Source organism: Hyperolius riggenbachi, chromosome 12 (assembly GCF_040937935.1).
Source record: "Hyperolius riggenbachi isolate aHypRig1 chromosome 12, aHypRig1.pri, whole genome shotgun sequence".
NCBI lineage: Eukaryota > Metazoa > Chordata > Amphibia > Anura > Hyperoliidae > Hyperolius > Hyperolius riggenbachi.
This window is the reverse complement of record NC_090657.1, coordinates 154,151,878-154,178,089: the sequence shown is the minus strand read 5'-3', so window position 1 is coordinate 154,178,089 and position 26,212 is coordinate 154,151,878. Positions and strand designations below refer to the sequence as shown.

At 46.7% G+C, this 26,212-nt stretch overlaps 1 protein-coding gene across 1 annotated transcript in view; it reads right to left on the bottom strand.

Moving 5' to 3' along the window:
* Positions 1 to 25,352, bottom strand: part of LOC137541001 (uncharacterized) — an 88,929-nt gene extending 63,577 nt beyond the window's left edge. Inside the window, exons 1-3 of the mRNA XM_068262154.1 lie at positions 25,250 to 25,352; positions 22,241 to 22,370; positions 13,322 to 13,426 (exon numbers count right to left, since the gene is read on the bottom strand). Of these exons, the coding sequence (XP_068118255.1) occupies positions 13,322 to 13,426; positions 22,241 to 22,370; positions 25,250 to 25,352 (338 nt within the window). The remainder of the gene's footprint in view (positions 1 to 13,321; positions 13,427 to 22,240; positions 22,371 to 25,249) is intronic.
* Positions 25,353 to 26,212: the final 860 nt, after the last annotated feature.

Sequence of the window (26,212 nt, the reverse complement as noted above, 5' to 3'; positions counted from 1 at the left end):
CAACAGGAAATGTGCGCACTCCAGCCCCTGATGAGTCACAACTCATGTGACGAAACGCGTAGGGCGGAGCTGGGGGGGGCGCACGCTGTTCAACCACCGGAAGAGACGCGGCCTGGGCATGTGAGAGGTGATCAGCACCGGTGGAGATGTGGTATTGTGATATGCAACTGTGTAAGTGTATTTTATGTACGCAGTTTTAACTTGGGGGCCATTGGGAGCCTTATTAAAGTGATTTTATGCAAAGAAGAGTGTTTTGGTGTTTTTAGGTCATATACAGCACAGACTTATTGATATGCAAAAGTGAAAGAAGCTGTGTGATGAGCGGGGGCATAAAGTGTGATCTCCCCTGTCCTTTGGTGATAGTTACTTTTCCCTCACGCAGTGTGTGTAAGCACAAGGGTGTACTGATGAGCAATACTCACCATGAGAAGGTCCGTTCTGTTGTGTTTCTATTTTTTTTTTTAAAGATTCTTTATTTCAACATATAAAGGACAAATTACAACATATAACAGAGATTTGTTTGGCTTATTTCAACCCGCGCAAATACATAGGCTCAACAGTAAGCATCATCATAGTGGTATCAGATACAACATAGCTGCCTACCCCTATATTGTGCTAAAGTTTATGAACCATCTAGTTCTAGAGAAGATCTTTGAAATTTGGTGTCCCGGCGCCCCTAAGGGATCATACAACCGGGCACCTGCTATAATCACAGTGGACGGTTCCCTTATATTTTCCCTTGAGAGCTTTGAGGCAGGGCATATACTGCTACATTCTATTCTTAGTACAGAAATAAGAAAAAGAAAAACAAGAAGAAGAGGGAAGAAGAGAGGACAAGAGAGAAAAGAGTGAGAAGAAAGGAGATGAGGAGGTTTCGGTGGACCGGGGGAAGGCACAGACACTGTGCCGGGGGACATCCATGACACCTGAAGGAAGAGTCAGGGGAGTGACAGTAGAAGGAGCTAGCTTGACATGAGGGTAGTAAATTGAGGAGACTCCTTAAATTCAAACCACCAGAACCACGTTTTCCAGAATTGTTCTGACTTGTCATATATAGTGGCTGTCAGGTCTTCCATCTGACTAATTCTGTCCACCTCTTTCAGCCAGTCCCGTATAACAGGAGGGTCTTGTGACTTCCAACGTCTGGCGATCAACGCTTTAGCGGCGTTTACTAGATGTCTAGTGAGGGATTTCTTATACTTTTTAATAGCCCATGAATTGTGATGGAGAAGAAAAAATTCTGGGGAGTCTGGTGGTAAGCAGGGCCGGATTTCTACTTTTTACCGCCCAAGGCCCACTGTCACCAGCCGCCCCCCCCCCCCCCCAACTAATCTGACCAACAGCATCTCAACCAACCCCACCCCTCAACTTTCACACACTTGTCCCCCAAACATATAGCCTTAAAGTGAACCATACCATAGTAGATCCTCCTGGGGCCCACTGTTCCATTGCTGGGTCCCTCTGAGCATATTCAGACCCCACCACTGCTGCTTGGCGCCCTCTTCTTCCTCGAGGCTGCACTTCCCTTTGTCTATAAGCCTAATTGTACTGGTCATGCCCTAGTATGGTCTGCACATTCCCAGTAGCACAAAGCTACTTGTGCATGGCCTTTTCCTCTTTGCACAAGCTGCTTTGTGCTACTGGGAATGTACTTGCAAATACCCAGTACAGTTGTGCGTGTACACACAGGGAAGGAAGAGGGTCTTGGGCAGCAGTATGACGGCCTCCCCTTAGTATAGGCAACCAAATTACCCCCCTCCCACCCCTGCATTATGGGATGGGAGGACCAGAACTGGAGGCCACAGTGTGGGTTAAAAGACCAGGATGGAATGGGGGCATACTTGGGAAGGGTGATGTGCATGCGCAGTTAGAGTGCCAAACTTACAGAGCTGTCAGTTGGAGAATGAAGGGGGCCCAGAGAATGCTGTGGGACCTCACGAACTACGGGGAGCTGGAAGAAGCCCCAGGTAAGTAAAAGTGTATAGGTTTAAAATGACCCTGAGATGAATAATATGTATAAAATGTATACATACTCGGGGCTTCCTCCAGCCCCATCCATTCGGATCACTCCCACGCCACCGATCTCCGCCTCCTCATTCTCCTGTTAGCAGCCCTGACAGCTTGGCGAATTGGGGTGCACTGTGCGCACCCTGCCACGCTTCTGTGGCCAGAGGCACTCTGAGCCTGCGCAGTACTACTGTGAGACAGGGGGGGGCACATGGAGCCACACAGTGCATGTGCCGACTGGCCAATCGCCCGGGCTGCTAACGGGAGTACAAGAAGGTAGGTGAAAATGGCATGGGAGTGATCATTGAGGAGGGGGCTGGAGGAAGCCCCAGGTATGTATAAATCTTTTATTAGTATTTGTCTTAGGATCACTTAAAGCACAGCTCAGGTGTGATTAAAAGAAAAAAAAAACTGACACACAATTCCAGAATATGTGATCTAAGCAAAAACAAAACAGGACTTACACATACTTGGGGCTTCTTCCAGTGGCACAGGGAAGGGTACTGCTTCTGGCCCCTCAGTTCCTTTAGACTCCTCTCCATCTACACTTAAAAGGTCACATCCAGGCTAAAATAAAAATCAAATTCCACTTACCTGGGGCTTCCTCCAGCCCCTGGCAGCTGTCCTGTGCCCTCGCCGCAGCTCCGGTGGCTCCCGGTCTCCACCGCTGCAAAAGCCAACCTCGCCAGATCGCTTCTTTTGCGCACCAATGGCATGGGTCACGTGGTCTAGCTGACATCAACATTTATGTACTGCGCAGGCGCAGTAGTTCTGCACCTGCGCAGTACATACCTGATGACGTCACCTAGACCACGTGACCCATGCCATCGGAGCGCAAAAGAAGCGATCTGGCGAGGTTGGCTTTTGCAGCGGTGGAGACCGGGAGCCACCGGAGCTGCGGTGAGGGCACAGGACAGCTGCCAGGGGCTGGAGGAAGCCCCAGGTAAGTGGATTTTGATTTTAGCTTGGACCTCGCCTTTAAAAAGCTGTGACTGGTGCATGCAATCTCCTAAATTATGTTTCCAAGCGACAAGACGGCTGTGGCCCAGAGAATTCTGCTCATGCGTAGTCATAAATCTAAATCGCATATGCACAGAACATTACTGGTTGTGGCTGTCGTGCACAGATGCTGAAGAGCTTGATTCACAGGTGCTGTGCACACAGGTCATTTCATGTGCCTTAGCTGTGTCACAGCTTTTTAGGAGGGTTGACAGTAATATGACAGAGAGGAGTCCTAAGGAACTAAGTGGCAAGAACAAGAACACTATGGGAGCTGCAAGAAATCTCAGAAATGTGAACATCTTCATCAACTCACACTGTCCCGGGTCCCTCCCTCCACTGAAATACAACGTGCTCTCTCATTTCCTTACAGCTGGATGTGAGACTTTGTGCAGCGGCAGTCATACATTCCTTCAGTTCAGCCATGTGGAAAAGAGGCTGAGGAGTAGAGCCTCTTGTCACTTTCGTATCTGATGAACATGAACACAAAACTCCTGCGTGCTTCTGGTGGCCAGGGCACAAGAGGAAGGATGAGGAAGGGGGAGGAAGCAGGGGCGGGGCAGCCTTAGAATGACAGCGGGCATGGCTTCAGTGATACAGCTGCTGCTCCAGGCTGTCACGCTCAGAGTCAGTTTAGTAAAGATGCCCGACCCGCTCTGTACCCTGTCCATAGCCGCTGCTGCTGCACACACAGAGACATGCTCCTGTGTGTAGAGCTAAGCAGGGGGCGGCTGCAGAGTGCAGACAAACACGCACTATATTATTATAAGGAATGGTGTCGGCAGCTCTAAGAACACTCGTTGGTAGGTTGACTGCCTGTTTGTAAACCCGCCCCTTCCTTGGCTCCGCCCTAGGAACGGGCCTATTAGGCCTTCCCACAAATCCGGCCCTGGTGGTAAGAAATCCGTCAGAGCATGTATCTGTATGCGTACATCCTGCCAGAAATTGGCGAGACGTGAGCAGGACCAGAAAATGTGCAACAGGGTGCCTGGGTCTAGTCCACATCTCCAACAAGTTGGGGAGGTGGAGGGGTACATCGTGTGGAGTCTCGATGGTGTGAGATACCAGCGTGTAAAGATTTAATATCCCGCTTCCTGACTACTTGATGATATCGAAGATTTGTGGGCGAAAAGTAAAATCTTTTCCCATTGCTTTGTTGAAAAGGAAATGTTAAGGTCAGCTTCCAAATTTCAGTTTCAGATCCGCGGACGGCTCATCTGCATCATTAAGTAGTGAGTACATAAGAGAGATAGTTCCTCTAATCGGCCCTGAGCCCCTGCAGGTTTGCTCAAATAGAGTGAGGGGTCTTCCCAGCTCAGCCCTGGAACCCTGTTGCAGTAGGAAATGTTTAAACTGGGTCCAACTCCAATGGTCCAGTGTTTGGGAACTCAGTGCGATCTTTAATTTTGGCAGAGGAACCCATTCCCCTTCATGGATAAGGTGGTAAGCGCATATTGGGTGGACATTGCGCCAGGAAGGATAGCTCCGGGGATGAAGGCCCAGAGGAAATGTTGGGTTATTGAGGATAGGCAGAAGCGGCGACGGCCAAGGGGAGACCAATCTACCAGATCTATATTTAGCTAAGACCTTAAGAGTATGGGTAACTAGCGCAGCTGCAGGGTCAAGTGTCCGCCTCGACTGGGTTTGCCACGGAATCTGGCTAAGACTATCTCCTAAGCAGGAAGCAAGAGGGTAGTCGGCACATGCAAGCAGGATAGCATAAAAACAGCTTTATTCTTGAGGCTTCATGCAGTATAGCATAACATCAACGTTCATGTAAAAAATAGTAGTCCTACCCGTTACTTAGAGTGGCTGTGGGGTGAGGTGGGAGCAATGGGGGCCCCCATTGCTCCCACCTCACCCCACAGCCACTCTAAGTAACGGGTAGGACTACTATTTTTTACATGAACGTTGATGTTATGCTATACTGCATGAAGCCTCAAGAATAAAGCTGTTTTTATGCTATCCTGCTTGCATGTGCCGACTACCCTCTTGCTTCCTGCTTATCATATCCTGTCTCTTTTCAAGTCTGAGCACGCATATGACAGCATTACCTGTTACTAATCCTCTGGCAGCACATCACTGGTTATATATATGCCTTGCAGCAGCTGCAGTGCCGGTTCTATTGTGTCTACTTTCTGCTAAGACTATCTCCTGCTAGCTCCTCCTCCACCCCCACCCATCTTTTCTGGTTGGCGTGTCTATGCCAATCAATGATTTTTATTAGAACTGCAGAGGCATAATATAGTGTGGGGTTTGGGATTGCCATGCCCCCCATTTCTTTAGGTGCGGTTTGCAGCGCATATCTCAGTCTAGATTTTCGATCTCTCCATATAAATTTAGAGAATTCCCGTGTTAGTTGTTTAAAATATAATGCCGGGATGTGTATAGGAAGAGTCTGAAATAGGTATAATAAACGAGGCATGATTGTCATTTTGATTATGCACGCCCTCCCGAACCAGGAGAAATGAGGTTTATCCCATTTTTGTAGTTCTGATTTAATTCGATTTAGGGCGGGGATAAAGTTGGCAGTTATCAAATCTTTCGGATGAGGGGTGATATATGTGCCCAGATATTTAAGAGCTGTAGATGGCCATTTAAATGGGAAATTGGTTCGTAGGGTGTCCTTTAATGTGTTCGGGAGCAGAACCCCCATTGCTTCGCTTTTATCGTAGTTAATTGAAAGATTAGAGAGTCGACCATATTCTTGAAATTCACATAACAAATTTGGTAAGGAGATATGCGGATTTGTGAGAAAAAAAGCATATCATCCGCATATGCTGCGACTTTATGGGAGGATTTCTTAAGGGATACTCCTTGAATGTCTGGATTGGCTCTAACTGTGCATAAGAAGGGTTCGAGAGAGAGTGCAAAAATCAGCGGGGAAAGGGGGCAACCCTGCCTCGTTCCATTGCATATGTCAAAACTTTCGGATAACACTCCATTTGCTTTTGCTTTTGCATTAGGTAAAGAATAAAGAGCCATTATGCGTCTGCACATTTTAGTGGATAGGCCTATGTGCTTCAGAGTACCCTCTATAAAGTCCCAGTCCACCCTATCAAAAGCTTTTTCAGCGTCAGTGGAAAGGAGTAGGATAGGGGTGGGTTGGGACCTTGCCCAATGCACTATGTTCAAGGTGCGAATGGTATTGTCTCGGGCTTCTTGGCCCGGCACAAAGCCCACCTGGTCTGGGTGAATTAAGTTAGGGAGAATATGGGACAATCTATTTGCGAGCATCTTTGAGTAAATCTTCAGATCCACATTGAGCAACGAGATTGGGCGGTAGCTCTGGCATAATGAGGGATCTTTCCCCTCCTTGGGTAAAACTGAGACATGCGCTGCAAGCATTGTGGCGGGGAAGTCTAAATTTCCCTCCTGTCTGTCCGAGATGGCATTAAAAGCTTTCAGCATGTATGGGGTTAAAGTTATTTTAAACTTCTTATAATATTCGGAAGTGTATCCGTCAGGACCCGGTGCCTTCCCTGTATGGAGTTGAGATAGTGCTAACAACATTTCATCTTCCGTGAATGGTTCCTCTAAAGCTTCAATATCCTCTGCAGAGAGTGTGGGCATGCCTGATTTTGTCAGGTATTCAGATATTTTAGTACGTTTAACCTCCGATGAGGGCGAGCCAGAAGCAGAGGGAAGGTTATACAAACTGGCATAATAGTTTCTAAAAGCACGTGAAATATCATCATACTTATGCACTAATTGTGAATTTTTGTCCTTGATACCAGATATATAATTAGAGACTTGTTGGACTTTCAGAGCTCTCGCCAACATTGAGCCACATTTGTTACCAAATTCATAAAAAGAGCGGCGAAACCTGGAAGCGGCATATTTAACTTTATGAAATAATAATCTCCGAAGAGATTCTCTCTTGCTTGTCAATTCTGACAAAACTGTTGGAGAGTTACTCTGCTTGTGTTTCGTTTCTAGCTCAGCAATAGAAGAAAGAATATCCTTGATTTCTTTCTCACGTTCCCTCTTTCTTCTGGCCCCCTCCCTGATCAATAGGCCCCTGACATAACACTTGTGTGTTTCCCACAAGATTAATGGGGAAGTGTCCTCCTGGGCATTAATATGGAAGAATTCCTCCATTTCTGCCTTGAGCTTTCCAACTATTTGTTTGTCCTCTAGCAGGGAGCTGTTCAACCTCCAAGAAGCAGGAGCACGTCTGCACTCTCCTAGTGATACCTCCACTGTGACGGGCGCGTGATCAGAAAGAGTCATGCTGCCTATCCCAGGGGCGGCCGACACAGAGAGGAGATTATGTGAGAGGAAGATGTAATCAATCCTCGAGTATGTGTTATGAGGGTGAGAGAAAAATGTATAATCTTTTACGGAGGGATTGTGCATTCGCCAGACATCTACCAATTGCATGGAATGTAAGAGGGCGTGGCACTTTCGTAATAGCCTTTGAGATACCGGGCACCTCCCCGAAGAGGAGTCTACCGTTGGATTCAAGGTGAGGTTTAGATCTCCGCCCAGGAGGACACTACCTTCTGCAAACATGTGTAAGCGCGATAGAAATGATTGAAGGAAGGGAACCTGATTTGTGTTTGGGGCATAATAAGAGCCTATAGTAATTTTTTTATTATGTAGTGTGCCTTTAATTAGGTTGAATCGACCTTGTGGGTCCCCAAATTCCTCGATTAAAGTAAAGAGGGTGTCTTTAGAAAGCAGTATCGCCGTTCCCTTCACCTTAGACTCCTGGACAGGACTACAGTATAAAGTTCTGTAATATTTATTGTAAAGTTTAGGTACTTTTGGGAGTTTGAAATGGGTCTCTTGTAGACATACAATGTTGGCATGTTCTTTACGACATAATTTGAGGACAGCTGACCTTTTTTCTGGGACATTCAGTCCCCTGACATTTAAGGACAGTAGTTTAAGTGACCGCTTGAATGTTGGTCACTAATAGATGCTCCCCGGGGCCCGCACCCCCCCCCCCCCCTAACCCACCTTCAAACCAACAGATCGTTAGAGAAAAGAGGGAGAGACAGAACAGGAGAGAGAGATAGAGAAATGGAAAATGCAGAAAAGTGCGTTCAGAGCACATGAGGAGCAAAAAAGATGATGTTAGAAAGTTGCTCACCCATACTGCTCGCCAGAAGACAACATCCTGACATTGGATAGCTTTGCCTAGGGGCCACTTGGGCACCATTTTGTGATTGGCAAATCCTACTGGGGTAGGGGAACTCGATGAAAGAACTACCATCACGAGCCCCAGCCCCGGCCATGTACACATAACTATTAACATCTTAATATGTTAACCTTTCATCCCTTTCAGAGCAAACAAAAGAACATGAAAATTACCTCAGTCATAGCAATGTATAGTGAAGTGTGTTACTGGGTCAGAGATAATTAAATAACAAGAAAAGCATACTGTGAATGTCCCTTCTCCCTATCGACCCCCCCTTAGCCCCCTGAGATGTGATGTTTTATTTTTATGGTAGAGCCATATGGAGGGCCCCCCCTCATATCCCGGCAGACCCGATTTGTTTATCTCATATAAGAGTGGTCCGCTCCCAGATTTTACACCAAAGTGTAGGTTGTGCTTCCGCTTTGGCCCCTGATTCCACCGCCCTCCCCCCCCCCCCCACAACCCAGGTCGGATCCCCCTCCCCCAAGAGTCAACCCTGGAGCTGGTAATGAAATGGCGCACATGGAGACACAACACAGATCACGCACTCTGTAATATAATGTTTCTGTGAGGCGGGTGAAGGAGAGCCAGGGCGCCCCCGCACCTCCAGAAAAAAGAAATGTGGCAGAAGGCATCTATAGTTGCTGCCTCCCCGAAGGTGCAGGGACACCCAGGCCCGCCCCAGCACCCCGCGTGCGCCCCGATCCGCGCCACACCAAGACATCTCCCGACCAAATCCCAACATTTTTATCTTAAGGGCACTCCGGTTCACATGGCATAAAGCTCACAAACAGAATATCCCGCCATCCCCAGGTTGCAGTAAAGACATCAGACTGTCCCAGTGTCCCCGTAGCCGAGGTAGATATGAAAAGTGCTCGAGGATAGTGTCCCGTTCCGCGGGAGGTGAGGCGCCGGAACCCATCCTTACATCAGAAAAGGGGGGGCCGAGGGGAGCAGGCCGGCGAGCCCCCTCCCCTCCACCCCCCATGCTAGGGCCCATTGGCACCCCACCAAAGCCGCTCACCCGGTCCACCCAGGTAGTAATCCTTAGGGAGTAACAGGCTCCTCCACTGCTCACTGAGGAGGTCTTCTAAGCCCATGATGACACGACTTCTTGTCCCGCTTAAAAGTGGGTGACTGTTAACTTTAAAGCTTCTGTCGTGGCTACTTCAGTTTAGGAAAGGAGATACCCAGCAAGTTGCACGTGGCAGTCCAGTGGGGGCACAGGGATCCGCTGTCAGGGTTCAAATATATGTGGCAGTTATAATAAAATAGAACCGCGCATCGCGATTGTGTGGGCATCGGGGGGGGGCATAGTACATGGGGCAGTATGTGGGCAGGTGGGCAACCGGGTAAAGGGACAACAGTACTTACGAACCGACCCACTCATTCGCGTTGTTTGCGTGGTTTCTGCGGCCCTGCGAAGTTCATGGTATCCGGATTCCATTCGGGGACCGCCACTGTGGGAATGTCCATAACACGGAAGAACTCAGGGAGATCCTTAGGGTGGCGAATAGAGAAGGACTGGGTTCCTTTCTTTACGATTAGTTGGAAGGGGAATCCCCACTTGTATGTGACTTCTTCCGAGACGAAGGACTGTAATAGAGGCTTCAGCGCTCGCCGTTGAGCCAGCGTATAGGGCGCCAGGTCTTGAAAGAGGGATACCACTGCTCCATCCCACTCTAGGTTGCCCTTCTTCCTCGCTGCCACCATTATCTGCTCCTTCTCCTGATAGTTATGCAGCCTGCAGATGATGTCGCGGGGCTGTTCCTCTCTTCCCGGAGCTGCCCGGAGAGCCCTATGAGCTCTATCAAACTTTAGCTTTTGATCCGCCGGTCTATTTATAAGGCCATTAAAAAGGGTTCGCAGCGTGGGTATGATATTGTCCGTGGTGACATGCTCAAGGGACACCCCTTACACGTACATTGTTCCTGCGCCCCCTGTTCTGCATGTCCTCCATTTGAGTGCGCATGGAGCGGGATGCAGTAGATTGCCTCTCAGAGTCCTCACGCAGCTTGGCCACCTCCGCTCTGAGTGATGCCACATCATTCTCCACCGCTGTGACCCGATCCACCAGGCCGTTTATATCTGCGTGGATGGCGGCGATTTCCGATCTCGTGGAGGAGACTATCCTTTCCGTCTGTTCCTCCATGTCTTGCTTGGTGGGGAGCCCCTTCAGGAATCTCCAGATGTCCTCCAGGTTAGTGAGGGCAGATGGGCCCGACTTCAGGGAGCTCGAGGTGACCGAAGGAAGAGGTGCCGGATCCGCCATGTTGGGAGAGGCCGGAGTCTCACTCAGGGCCTGAAAATACCTGGTTAGAGGTCTCTGTGCGGGGGTATTAGGGCACTGCTGGGCCGAGTCACTCTTCTTGGATCTTTTCATGCCACTTTAGATCGAGAAGGAAGGGATTCAAGGCTCGTTTGAGTTAGAAAAGTGTGCACATGGCCGGGAGCTGAATGAGAGCACGTCCTCACCCTTCTATCGCAGGCTCCGCCCCCCGTGTTTCTATTTTTAAAGGTTTTTCAATCTGGATTGATTGCGTATGGACTACTGGCACGACTATTTTCTGTTTGGCAAGCACCACATTTTAGACTGCATGGCTGTGTGTTTTTGTTCTCTAATTCCCTGTGTAGGAGAATTAATCTCTCTCTCCAGCGTCGCGACCCAGAGGTCACAAAAGTGAAAGTGGCCCAGTGCGGCCCACAGGAGCGACGGGGAGCGGTGGTTTTTGAGGCTACTTGATCTGATCAGCCCCCCCCCCCCCCCGGATTAAGTCACCTTCTTCTTCTTTTTTATTTTATGAGCCCACCTCGGGCTCCTTGTAGCCCTGGACTTCTATTTCCCCAGTATTTCCATGCAAAAAGTGGTTCAATTAATTTCCAATAATTTTTCACCAATTTTTTTTTTTGCAATCAATTTTTTTTTATATTGAATTCAATTCAGGTTATTGTATTGAATTCAATAAAAAGAAAAAGTGTTTGCTGCGAGATGTTGATGATGCTGTGTGACCCTGGTACCATCAACGCCGATTGACGGGAGACATGTGATCGCCGAGGGAGAAGCAAAATCCGCCAAGGGACATGGAAGAAGACACTTGGGAAGCTATCAGAGGTACGCGACGAGGGATCAGCACGTCAATGGTTAGTATAAGACCCAGATGTATAGCCAGATGTATTAGCCAGGTGTAGTTAGCCAGATGTATTAGCCAGATGTGCAGCCAGGTATAGTTAGCCAGATGTATTAGCCAGGAATAGGTAGCCAGATGTTTTGCTAGGTATATAATTAGCCAGATGTTTTGCTAGGTATATAGTGAGCCAGATGTTTGCCAGGTGTATAGTGAGCCAGATGTTTGCCAGGTGTATAGTGAGCCAGATGTTTGCCAGGTGTATAGGAGACAGATGTTTGCCAGGTGTATAGGAAACAGATGTGCAGCCAGGTCTAGGGCGTCAGATGTATAGGGAGCCAGGCTTGCGGGTGCCTCTTCCCCCCCCCCATTGCCCCCGATCCCCATACTCCCCCCTGACTGTGGCCGGGTGTCCCTTCTGTGGGGGGGGGGCGGGGGGATGTCCCCCTTCTGTTCAGACTGGTCGGGGACTCCTGTGTGTGTAGGGGGGAGATTCCCCTTCAATGCGGGCTGGTGGTGGCCTGCGGGGATATTCCTTCTGTGGGGGGTGGGTGTCCCCTTCTATGGGGGCTGTGGGTGGCCTCTCCCTCCTCTTCCCTCCATCCCTCCCGATCCCCTGTGCCACCCTTCCCGATTCCCCCCCCCCCCAGTCAGAGGCCCTGATCTACTCACCTGAGGGCTTTCTCCTGCGGCGGAAGCGGCGCACTTCCTCCTCCATCGCGAAATCTTGTGTTCTCTGTAATTACAGTTACGAGGCTTGGTGACGTCACCGAGCCTCGTAACTGTAACGACGGAGACCGGGACTTCGCCGATGGAGGAGGAGGGTGTCCATCGCGGCCAGCGCAGGAGACAGCCTGGGGTGAGTAGATCAGGGCTTCTGACTGGGGGGGGGAAGGGATAGGGGGGGGTACAGGGGATCGGGATGGAGGGAGGAATGGGGGAAGAGGAGGGAGAGGCCACTCACAGGCCCCATAGAAGGGAGAGTCCCCGACCGGCCACGACCAGCCCCCATAGAAGGGGACACCCAACCCCCCCGCACAGAAGGAGAATCCCCGCAGGCCACCACCAGCCCGCACAGAAGGGGAATCTCCCCACTACACACACAGGAGTCCCCGACCAGCCTGAACAGAAGGGGGACATCCCCCCCCCCCCCCACACACACAGAAGGGCCACCCGCCCACCCGCCTGCAGAGAAAGGGGAATCCCGCACGCAGCCAGCACATTCTCTGCCCCGCTGGCTGCACAGGGATTCCCCAGGGTGCCTGGATGCTAGTTCTGCACGCTGGGGGTAGCACAGATCGTTACCCACAGCGTGTAGACAGGCATCCAGCCATCCAGGGGAATCCCTCTGATCAGTAAACAGTGCAGCGGGCGGTGCAGAGAAACAGGAAATCTCCCTGGCGGCATGGACGAGCTCAGCTTGTCGTTACCGCTTTTTGCATGTTTTTCCTGGACGAACTCAGCTCGTCCATACCGCCAGGGTGGTTAAGAGAAAAAAAAATGAAAACTGTTTACACTTTCAGGCCCTTTTTCTTTAAGACAAGAGTTTGCTTAGAATGTATAATGATACAATTAATCTTTTGGAGCAGAGAGTAAATTTGACTTTGATTCAAGGGCATAGCAATAGCCATAGCAGCTGCTATGGGGCCCTGGAGAAGAGGGGACCCAAGTGGTACTTGATGTATTCACCAATTCACCATGGACTATGTGCATCACATGAGAATGTAAGTTACCCAACAAACTCATATCCGTAGGGTGGAGGCAGGTGACATTTCTCAAGAATGCCTACATTTTCTTATGGGCCCATGCAAGTTTTGCTATGGGGCCCCGTAATGTCTAGCTATGCCACGGCTTTGATTCCACTTGAAAAAAAAGGAAAAAAATATCACTATATTTCTCTAATTTCAGACTTCGGTTAAGATATGTTTATTAGAAAAGATCTGGGATATTTTCCCGAGGATATGAAAATGGAACTGGAATAATAGCTAGAAAAACTGAGACATAACAAAAACAGGAAAACAAATATGATAACCGATTTACATACGTGTTATCTCCGTAAGTTTCTAAAAGTTCAATTTCTACTTCAACAATGTCCTTGGGCAACATTATGCTTTTTACATTGGGAAACTGCATTCCGCTGCTTGCCAACCTAAAACATAAAATAAAAACAACATTACAACTTGGGTCTTTTACACAGATAGTGAAATCTGATTCACTCTATTACATTATCACTTTGCATTGTTGCCTTTAAGTAATACTGATGGTTACTGTTGCAGACCCTCATGCTTACAGTGGCTGGATAGTGTACTAATTAAGAGCTCTGCCTCTCACACAGGAGTCCAGGGTTTGAATCTCGGCTCTTCCTGTTAGTAAGCCAGCACCTCCCTAACACTGCTACTGCCTATAGAGCGTGCCTGTGATGAATTCACCTTCCATACACACCCGCTATCTTCCCCGACTTCTGGTTGGTGGCAGTTGTCTTCCGCTAGCAACACGATCGCTGGGTTACGGCATGTGCATGGTTGCCAAGGGGGGTGGGCGCATCGCTCTACACTTTCCCAGTACGCACTCAGGTGGCAATTGTAGTAGTGTCAGCTGACATCTCTAGTCAGCTGACACGTAGGTAGGCTTAGCTGTGTTGGTGTCAGATTAGTCACCTGACACTCAGGCAGGGTTATTGCTGATTGGTTGCTGTGTGAGTGGCCAGCCACTGATTGGGTGAGTGATCATATTTAAACTCTGCTGTTGCACTGTCACATTGCCTGTGATAGCGTCTGCTTTGGCTGATTGCTGGGTGCTCTGTTGTGCTCTTTATGGATTGTTACTTTGGATTGACCCCTGCCTGTTTCTTGGATTCTCCTGATTGCTGCCTGGACTGACTATTGCTTGTTTATTGACCAACCTGATTGCTGCCTGGACCGATCTTGGAAACCGTTTGACCTGGATTTTACCTAGCCCTCTTGTACTGCATTACCTCTGATTTCCTGTGTATGACCTTGGACTGTCTCTGGACTGCTACTGTTTGGCTCTGGTGGTGAGTTATTTATCTGCTCTACAATCAGCTCATATATCTTGCACCCTTAAAGGCCTGGGTGTAACCGTAGTCAGGCAGGTGTTATTTCCTCACCTCCTGTTCAAGCGGGGCCGTGCCACATAAGGTGAAGACGTTGGAGATAGATTGGGGCATAGGAGCTGAACTGCAGGTGAATAGCTTGTCTGGATACACACCATATATGTTTTTTCCGCTCTATTCTCTGCTCAATCGTTGTTCCACTCGATTCTCTTATCTTCCGCGCGTTCTTTTTTTCCTTATTTTCCATTCACTTTTATGAGAAATTGAACGGTAAAACGATCGAGAGTAATATCGGACATGACGGAATTTATCAATCGAACGCATCTATCAAGTGGAAAAACGAAACGTGAGTACCCATCATTACAGTGCTTAAGTGGCTGCAGCTCTGGTGCTTTGAGTCCACCAGGAGAAAAGCACAATATAAATGTTTTGTGTCTTGTTTCTGCAGGAACTTCCTGTATGAAAAATTATAATTTTACCAGAAATGATCATGGGGTTACCAGCTTCCTTTCGTTTATAAGCATTGGGTCTTGTGTTCAGTTTTTTTTTTACTTTTTCCCCCGCAGACATCAGCTATGTATCGCTGACGTCAACTGCATTCTGGGCTATACGTTTACAGCTTTTGCATCATAGTCCGTGTTTTTTTTTTTTTATCGCCTACTGTATATATGTGTATATATATATATATATATATATATATATATATATATATATATATATATGTCCTTTCCGTCCCCCTTTTTACACCCCCCTCCAACCTCTCCTGCCTCCGCCTTTCCCTTAACCACTTGAGGACCAGAGTCTTTTCGCCCCTTAAGGACCAGAGCCTTTTTCTCCATTCAGACCACTGCAGTTGTCACGGTTTATTGCTCGGTCATACAACCTACCACCTAAATGAATTTTACCTCCTTTTCTTGTCACTAATACAGCTTTCTTTTGGTGCTATTTCATTGCTACTGCGAGTTTTAGTTTTATTATATTCATCAAAAAAGACATGAATTTTGTCAAAAAAATGATATTTTTTACTTTCCGTGCTGACATTTTTCAAATAAAGTAAAATTTCTGTATACATTTTTGTCCAAATTTATTGTGCTACATGTCTTTGATAAAAAAAACCCCATTCAGTGTATATTTATTGGTTTGGGTAAAAGTTATAGCGTTTACAAACTATGGTGCCAAAAGTGAATTTTCCCATTTTGAAGCATCTCTGACTTTTCTGACCACCTGTCATGAGGGGCTAAAATTCCAGGATAGTATAAATACCCCCCAAATGACCCCATTTTGGAAAGAAGACATCCCAAAGTATTCACTGAGAGGCATGGTGAGTTCATAGAAGATTTTATTTTTTGTCACAAGTTAGCGGAAAATGACACTTTGAGACAAAAAAAAAAAAAGTTTCCATTTCTTCTAACTTGCGACAAAAAAAAAATGAAATCTGCCACGGACTCATTATGCTCCTCTCTGAATACCTTGAAGTGTCTACTTTCCAAAATGGGGTCATTTGTGGGGTGTGTTTACTGTCCTGACTCCTGGCATTTTAGGGGGTGTCTAATTGTAAGCACCCCTGTAAAGCCTAAAGGTGCTCATTGGACTTTGGGCCCCTTAGCGCAGTTAGGCTGCAAAAAAGTGCCACACATGTGGTATTGCCATACTCAGGAGAAGTAGTATAATGTGTTTTGGGGTGTATTTTTACACATACCCATGCTGGGTGGGAGAAATATCTCTGTAAATGACAATTTTTTGATTTTTTTTTACACACAATTGTCCATTTACAGAGATATTTCTCCCACTCAGCATGGGTATGTATAAAAATACACCCCAAAACACATTATACTACTTTTCCTGAGTACGGCGATACCACATGTGTGGCACTTTTTTGCAACCTAGGTGCGCTAAGGGGCTTAATGTCCTATTCACAGGTAATTTTGAGGCATTTGGATTCTAGACTACTCCTCACGGTTTAGGGCCCCTAAAATTCCAGGGCAGTATAGGAACCCCACAAGTGACCCCATTTTAGAAAGAAGACACCCCAAGGTATTCCGTTAGGAGTATGGTGAGTTCATAGAAGATTTTTTTTTTGTCACAAGTTAGCGGAAATTGACACTTTGTGAAAAAAATAAACAATACAAATCAATTTCCGCTAACTTGTGACAAAAAATAAAATCTTCTATGAACTCACCATACTCCTAAAAGAATACCTTGGGTTGTCTTCTTTCTAAAATGGGGTCACTTGTGGGGTTCCTATACTGCCCTGGCATTTTAGGGGCCCTAAACTGTGAGGAGTAGTCTTGAACCCAAATGTCGCAAAATGACCTGTGAAATTCTAAAGGTACTCATTGGACTTTGGGCCCCTTAGCGCACCTAAGGTGCAAAAAAGTGCCACACATGTGGTATTCCCGTACTCAGGAGAAGTAGTATAATGTGTTTTGTGGTGTATTTTTACACATACCCATGCTGGGTGGGAGAAATATCTCTGTAAATGGCATATTTTTTATTTATTTTTTTACACACAATTGTCCATTTACAGAGAGATTTCTCCCACCCAGCAATCTGATGGTGTGGGAGGGTGATCAGATGCCCGTAAGAGGCAGGTTAGGGTCTGATCTGATAAGTGGCAGGGTCTGGGGAGGGGTGTCTGAGGTCGTTCTGAGGGTGTGGGTGGGTGATTGGGTGCCCGCAAGGGGCAGATAGGGGTCTAATCTGATGGGTAGCAGTGACAGGGGGTGATTGATGGGTGATTGATGGGTAATTAGTGGGTGTTTAGAGGAGAGAACAGATGTAAACAATGCACTTGGGAGGTGATCTGACGGCGGGTCTGCAGACGATCTGATGGTGTGGGTGGGTGATCAGATTGCCCGCAAGGGGCAGGTTAGGGGCTGATTGATGGGTGGCAGTGACAGGGAGTGATTGATGGGTGGCAGTGACAGGGGGTGATTGATGGGTGATTGATAGGTGATTGACAGGTGATTGACAGGTGATCAGTGGGTTATTACAGGTAAGAACAGATGTAAATAATGCACTGGCGAATTAATAGGGGGGGGTCTGAGGGCAATCTGGGCGGATGGTTGGGTGCCCGCAAGGGGCAGATTAGGGTCTAATCTGATGGGTAACAGTGACAGGTGGTGATAGGGTGTGATTGATGGATGATTGATGGGAATTAGTGGGTGTTTAGAGGAGAGAACAGATGTAAACAATGCACTTGGGAGGTGATCTGACGTTGGGTCTGTGGGCGATCTGATGGTGTGGGTGGGTGATGAGATTGCCCGCAAGGGGCAGGTTAGGGGCTGATTGATGGGTGGCAGTGACAGGGGGTGATTGACAGGTCATTGACAGGTGATCAGTGGGTTATTACAGGGAAGAACAGATGTAAATAATGCACTGGCGAATAGCGTTGACAGATAGTGGCAGGTAGTGATTGATGGGTGATTAGGGGGGTGATTGGGTGCAAACAGTGGTCTAGGGGATGGGCAGGGGGGGGGTCTGAGGGGTGCTGTGGGCGATCAGAGGGAAGGGGGGGAGATCAGTGTGCTTGGGTGCAGACTAGGGTGGCTGCAGCCTGCCCTGGTGGTCCCTCGGACACTGGGACCACCAGGGCAGGAGGCAGCCTGTATAATAGGCCTTGTATACATTACAAAGCCTATTATACGCTTTGTCAGCGGCGATCGGGCAGCTAGTAACCTGCCGGCGCTTCCGAACGGCCGGCGGGTTACAGCGCGAGGGGGGCCGAGCCTGTCGCCAGCGGCTGATCGTGTCACGAATGACGCGATCGCTGCACAGCCACCCCTGATTCCGCCGCCGATGGGCGTATTGCGGCCGTTTGGGCCCAGCCCTTGCCGCCACCCATCGGCTGGGGGCGGTTCCCAAGTGGTTAAACGAGTATAGACCTACTAATCCCTCATAAATACAGTAGATATCTTCAATCTATACCCCATATCTTTTCACACACTCGTCCTCATCTCTCATAATCGCCCCTATTTCCTCTTCTCCTCACCATACTTTTGGTAGTATAAAGCTTTTCTGCCAAGTATATTAAAGTAAGGTTCATCCTATCTATTTAACTTTTTTTCTGCAGTCTCCTAACATCGTTTTGAGGTTCTAACCGTACAGGTCATCATTATTGCAACAAAGGTTTTGTAACGATTGTGGGATATCTCCGTGTTCAGCGCACAAAGATGTGCGCTGACACTGCGGAGGTCCTCCACAAGCGTGTCAAGATACTAGAACCCAGCTTTTGGTGTAAGCACCAGTAGAGGGAAATTCCCGTCGGCAGATGGCGCTGGGGAGCGCAGAGGAACCAATCCTCTGCACCTCCACAAATGCCAGACAGGAATTGTACGAAGCGCAGAACGCAATCGCAAGAGAAGCGATTGCGAATGAGAACGAGCAAAGGGACAGGCTGTATGCGTGTGCGCCAATCCAGTCGCCACCCCGCGACCGCGCACACACAACAGCAGGTGCGAAACAGAAACGCAACCGTCAAGAACGGCGATTGCCAGAAGCGACACAAGGCAGATCAGAACAGAATACGAGGATAGCAAAGGCACAGCAAATCATACAATGAGAAGATACGGAAAATAATAAACGCTAGCTAACCGCGAACACCGCACTCAATCGCAACAGTGCACGCGGTTATGCACGGTCTCCACGTGATAAGCACAATAGAGACAAGCACGCCTAACTAACCATCAACAGACAAACACGAAACAAAGAACGTGAACGCTTGCTTAACGGTTACCTCACCGAGCCTACAGCAAGCGCCCGTATCAGACAAGACAGACAGATGAGAAACAGGAACTAGGCAGAAAGGATCCACCGCTCTTCCACCAGAGCAAGTGTGATCCAAGCAGGAACACAGATCAGAAAGATCCACAGCCGCTAACGCTAGCGGCTAGTGCGATCTAAACAAGACAGATCAGATGAGGTAGCCGGTAGCAACCGCTGCTCCAGCTTACACTCCAGGAACTCAGATCAGAAGGATCCACAGCCGCTACCGCTAGAGGCTAGTGCGATCCAAACAAGACAGAGCGATTCGCTATCAACCGCCGCTGGTGACAGCGCAATCGCGACAGACAAGACAAGACAGAATAGGCAGTACAAATTATACACAAACTGACTGCACTAACTAGGAATGCAAGGAGCACTCCCCAAGAATTAACTATACTAAGATAGCAGTGGCTGACACTCCAGGTGAGTCCAGCAGGAACAAACCTCTATGAGCAGCGAAGCATTGTGGGACACACATAGTACTTATAGTACACGCCTCCAATGAATGTGGCCAGGCAATTTGCATGACAACGTATGCAAATTCCTCAGCAAGCACAAGCTGCAAAACTGACAGAAGGTCAAGAAGGTGAAGTGTTCTTTCCAGAGTCCTGCAGCATGCAGACCTGAATAATGATCAAAAGGCTGCCTGCCTGCACAGGCAGCTGAGCGGATCGTTACAGGTTTATTCCCAGATATCTAATTGATTTGTGGTTCCAACTGATGTTGCAATGTGCGGTAATTTGTTCTTTAGAGTCTCTAGCATCCTAGATCTAAAATTGTTGTTTTTCCTGTATTATTTTTAAGATTTGAGCATGAGCTAAATCTCTCTATCACATCTAGACTTTTTTGACAGAATTGTAAGGGCTGGTCAATGTTATGGTGGCCATACATGGTACAATTTTTTCATACAATCTTACCATTTCACCCGTGGGGGGGGGGGGGGGGCTGCTCAGTGACATTTTGGGGGGCTGGAGGGATCGCAGCATGAGGGGAGAGCTTGGCCACACATCGGCGGGGAGGGGGGACGGTCCCTCCCTCACCTCGGGCTCTCCCCTCGGCGGTCCCCTACGCCGAGGCGAGAGCCCGAGGTGAGGGAGGGACCGTCCCCCCTCCCCGCCAATGTGTGGCCAAGCTCTCCCCTCATGCTGCGATCCCTCCAGCCCCCCAAAATGTCACTGAGCAGCCCCCCCCCCCACGGGTGAAATGGTAAGATTGTATGAAACAATTGTACCATGTATGGCCACCATAACATTGACCAGCCCTTACAATTCTGTCAAAAAAGTCTAGATGTGATAGAGAGATTTAGCTCATGCTCAAATTTTAAAAATAATACAGGAAAAACAACAATTTTAGATCTAGGATGCTAGAGACTCTAAAGAACAAATTACCGCACATTGCAACATCAGTTGGAACCACAAATCAATTAGATATCTGGGAATAAACCTTTGTTGCAATAATGATGACCTGTACGGTTAGAACCTCAAAACGCAGGGGTCTCCAACCACCGGGCCTGGCCTCTCGCCCCTCAACCCCCCCCCCCCCCCCTGCGCGGCCGCCGCTCCTGTTACCTTAACACAGGACTTCTTGCCTGGAGTGACTGAAAGGCTAGAAACAGAAAATGTATCTTAAAGAAGAACTCTGTATTATAGTCTCCTGAATAAACCATGTTCTCTAAAGTAAATAGGGGATTCTATATTGCAAGAATCCGATCCATAATATCTTTTCTTACACCTGCTAGTATTATTTAGGAGTCAAGCCCATTGTCATAGAGTAACATTTTGTAGTCAAGACAATACTTTTTTGTAAAACAGCCAGTACTCTCCCCTCGGCGGTCCCCTACGCAGGGGTCCCCAACCACCGGCCCGCGGCCATGCCTGGCCTCTCGATCCTCCCCCCCCCTGTTACCTTATGAGCGGGCCGCTTCCTTCCTCATATTCCCCCAGGCACCGCTCTCCTCTTATCCGCATCTGGTGTTACAGCATCGCGTATTGCGGCTGCTGTAAGGAGGGAAGGAAGCGGGGCTGGGTTCCCATGGTAACGGCGATACATATCGCCACTACAGGAAGCCGCTGTCATGCTTCCTTCTCTTCCTTACAGCAGCCACAATACGCGATGCTGTAATACCGGATGCTAATAAGAGGAGATCGGCGCCTGGGGGAATATGAGGAAGGAAGCAGCCGGCCGCTCATAAGGTAACACGAGCGACGGCCGTGGAGGGGGGGCACTACCTACCTACCTACCTACCTACCTACCCACTCGCACTTGGGCACTATACTAGCTATACTAGGCACTTTACTAGCTTTACTGGCTATACTGGGCACTATACTAGCTATACTTGCCACTTTACTAGCTATACTGGGCACTATACTAGCTATACTGGGCACTATACTAGCTATACTGGGCACTTTACTAGCTATACTGGGCACTATACTAGCTATACAGGGCACTATACTAGCTATACTGGGCACTTTACTAGCTATACTGGGCACTTTACTAACTATACTGGGCTCTATACTAGCTATACTGGGCACTATACTAGCTATACTGGGCACTTTACTAGCTATACTGGGGTAACTATACTAGCCATACTGGGGCAACTAAACTCCCTATACTGGGGCAACCCCAGCCCCCCCTCCCCCCCGTAACCCGCTGTGCATGACACTGTCCACTACGTCGCGCATCTGGTGTCTCAATCTTGGGTGCTGGAGGACCTTGTCTCAGCTCCAACCACATGTAGCGTGTAATCATGCTACATGTGGTAGGAGTTGCTGGTCACTAGGCTGAGCGGAGAGGTGGAAGCACAGCACTGGACACTGCGCTACATTCTGCATTTACACACTGGGCTGGGGAGAACAGGAAGAGGGTGTGCAATGAACTGCGGGTTTTTTTTTTGTATCTCGGAGATTCCGTGTTTCCAATTATTTTTTTTTCTTAAAGAAGAACTCTGTATTATAGTCTCCTGAATAAACCATGTTCTCTAAAGTAAATAGGGGATTCTATATTGCAAGAATCCGATCCATAAGATCTTTTCTTACACCTGATAGTATTATTTAGGAGTCAAGCCCATTGTCATGGAGTAACATTTTGTAAACAAGACAATACTTTAATAATACAGCCAGTACTCACTCTCTTAATTTTGGGTTGCCTCTTCTCTTTCCACGACCCCATCCAGTTTCACTGTAGTCATAGATTCTTATTACTCCCATGGATTTTTTAATATCAGACTCTTCAATTTTATCAAGCGAGTAAGAGACGGCTGTTAAAATAGTTTTGGAAATTAGATAGGAAACAGTAAAGATACCCTTACATCTAGTGATTCTGGTGGCCGATCTCTTGCTGATCCAATCTGATCACACGGCTGTCCTCAGTACAATGCTGCCGTAGATTGCTGTGCTGTACAGAGTAAATAGACGGTGGTTTCGCCGTCTTACAGTCTTCTAGTGGCCGCTGGGAGACTGATGAAGGAGCAGAGATGTACGCATGATCTGCAAAACCCCGCCCCAGGACTTCACGTCAATTGGCATGGAGTGGTCCTGGGGCTGCCGCCGCGTTCACGCCAATTGGCTCTTTTTGGGCTCTGACGAAGCATGGGGACCTGCAAAACGGCTGTTAGGCCGTCTTGTTCACTTTGTCTGATGTAATTTGCTGTACCTTTTGGATTAAACTAACACTGAAGCATTAGGCCCTGTTCATACTGTCAGCGTTTACAAAACGCATACAAATTCAAAGAAATGCAAGCTGAAAAACGCATGCGTTTTTCTTGTGGTCAAATGCGTTTTCTATTGCCTTTTGCACACACACGTCACACAGGAAACAGAAAAGAATTATGGGAAATGCAGAGGGAAACGTACGCTAAAAACGCAATAGTACGCGTTTTTGATATGCATCTATAGACTTTCATTGTGTCCGTTTCTGTGCGTGACGCACAGAACTGCGTGCAGCAATGCGGATGAGAAACGTATGCGACTCATACGCATACATGTGAACGAGGCTATTAGAAAACATTAGTAGCCGTTTCTATGCGCAAAGTCTGCCCGTATGCGTTCTGTAAAAATAGCTAGGAACGCACATAGTCTGAACGGGGCCTTAGAACTGGTGCCCAACCTGCTTTTCTTCCTGTAATTGGATGATTGATTCTTCATTGGCGGTGAGCAGCACCGTTCAGACTTCAGAATCCAAAGTGCAACTTTATCCAGTGTGCATATGAGTGCCAGTCATAACTGTTTACTGCTATCCTTACAATTAGGTTTAAAGAAATGTGCCTGGATCATTGACCATTTCTTTGTCTTCTGGGCCAAGAAAAGGGCAAGAGGCAGGCATTACAAAGAGTATCTGGACATCTCATGTGATGAATTTCAGTGATTTTGAAAAGGTTTCAGGGATTTATCTTAGGGGGATTTGTTGCCAAAGGTGGAGCTCATATTGGCCTCCTGGACATTACCGAATATATACATTATCCACTTAAAGAGACACTGAAGCGAAAAAAAAATTATGATATTAAGATTTGTATGTGTAGTACAGCTAAGAAATAAAACATTAAGATCAGATACATCAGTCTAATTGTTTCCAGTACCGGAAGAGATAAGAAACTTCAGTTGTTAGCCATTAAGCTCTACCACTTTCAAAGTGGTGGAGAGGGCTGTCTTCTGACTTTTATTATCTCAACTGTAAGTAAACAAATGTATTTTCCTCTGCCAGAGGAGAGGTCATTAGTTCACAGACTGCTCTGAAAGAATCATTTTAAATGCTGAGTGTTGTGTAATCTGCGCATATTATAGAATGATGCAATGTTAGAAAAAAACACTATATACCTGAAAATAAAAGTATGAGAATATTTTCTTTGCTGCTAATCTTCTAGTAATTATTCATAGTACACAACCAATTCATTATATCATATTTTTTTTTTCGCTTCAGTGTCTCTTTAAGGGGGAAATGATTTGGGGAATTAACCGATATTTTATTAATAAAGTGTAAAAATGATAGTAAAATATCGGTATTGAATACCGATACTTTACTATAGCCAAAACTAAGCCTATTCTCTCACTAAACCCTCTCACTATTGATGCCTAACCTCACCGCCCCACCCAGACACACACTTAACCTTAACTGTCCTCTCCCCCCATGCCTAACCTTAACCCTCCGGCTGGATAAAATAACCTGGCAAAAACTGTAATTTTACAGGCGCCACCATAGGGGCCCATTGTAAGTATCGGGCACAGTGGGTGTCCAAATTTCCTCTCCTGACGATAATTACTATAGGCCCCTGTGGTGGCACCCAAACATCCACCGCTAGCGTGCACCCAAATTTCCTGCTTGCTCCAGTAATATCACCCACCTTTCAAAGGTGTTGCCAATTCATCCCTTTAATTACTGATACATATGAATTATACAGGTCTTGTGTCTAGCCAGATGCAGTTTAAACACTGATTATGTTTCAGTATCCCCAGAACTTGCATAATTTAAAGGACCACTATTGCGAAAATGTTAAAATTTAAAATACATGTAAACATATTCAAATAAGAAGTACATTTCTTCCAGAGTAAAATGAGCAATAAATGACTTTTCTCCTAAGTTGCTGTCACTTACAGTAGGTAGTAGAAATCTGACAGAATCTACAGGTTTTGGGCTAGTCCATCTTCTCATGGGGGGAGGGGGTTCTCATAGTTTTCTTTATTTTCAAAAGCACTTAGCAAATGGCAGTTGCTCCTTCCAACTGCCAAAAAAGTGTGAAGCCAGCAGGGAGGCTTGCCAGCATGTTTGTATAAATGCTTGGGAGTGTCTTTATAAAAAATAAAAGCAATGCTGAGAATCCCCCATGAAGAGGTGGACTAGCCCAAAACCTGTTGGTTCTGTCAGATTTGTACTACCTACTGTAAGTGACAATAACATAGGAGAAAAGTAATTTATGGCTCATTTACTTATTATGTATATGTGTGTACATGTATTTTAAATTTTACATTTTTTCACGATAGTGGTTCAGTGACTGCTAAATATCAGGTAACCAGTGTTACCATTTTGGTGTTTGCTAAATTATGCAATGCTGCTGCATCAGTACTGATAAGCATGGTTTGTATGCCAGTCCTCCAAAAAAAACTAAAAAACATATAATGGACATTATATTCACATGGCACGTACCTTTATCAAAAACATCTCCACAGACTTGTATTTTCACCATGGGCTCACCGGTCACCCGAGCAAGAAAAGTATACAGGAATCCAACCACAACAATTTTAAGCATCTTCAGAATATGTTAGCTGAAATAATAAATGAAGGTGTAAAAAATGTCAAATGTAAACTGTACTGAAGAATGCAGCTAAATGTAAATTAGACCAGTTGATAGAAATGCAACGCAATCTTTTAAACAAAAGCCCTCCTGAAAGATTTTTACAGAATCTGTAAAGTTGGATTGTATCTGTTCCTTGTTAGTTGCTTATCGTTCCAGGACAAAGTTTCTATGTCGTAATTCGTGCTGCTGTGGGTTTTAGGACGTAGAATCTATGTCCCCCATGAAAAAATTGCTTCGTGTGCACGGTCCTGTGCTAGAGTCAATGATTGCTGCTAGCAAATAACAACAATCATTCAATAAAGTTAGGCAAAAAAAATTTAAACGTAAAAAAAAATAAATTAAAAGTGACATGGTTTCAATAAAATAAAAAGTGTTTTTTGTTTTTTTTTAAATCCCAGTTAAGTTTTAACCCCAGCTTAGCCTATTAAAGCGGAATATAACACTGCATTTCAACTTTGCTCTAAAACATTATTTACAGTATATTATATGCAACCAGCATTTCTTTTTTTACTAGACCAGCATTGGAAGGGTTACACAGGGCTTTAAAGTTCCTTTAGATTTCTGCAGACGCATCTGAAGCTGAAATAGATACATTTTGTTTACATAATGTATCTAAGTGTTTATTGTGACTCATCTCTCTCACTGAGAAGGAGCTTGGACGACAGCCAAAGAGTGTGTAACTGTTTATCAATAGATACATGTAACTAAATAGAATGTATCTATCTGAACTTCTGCATATCTCTCCAGGACCTTTAAACCTCTGTGTTTATTCCAATGCTGGTCTAGTAAAAAAAAAAATGCTTTTTGCATAT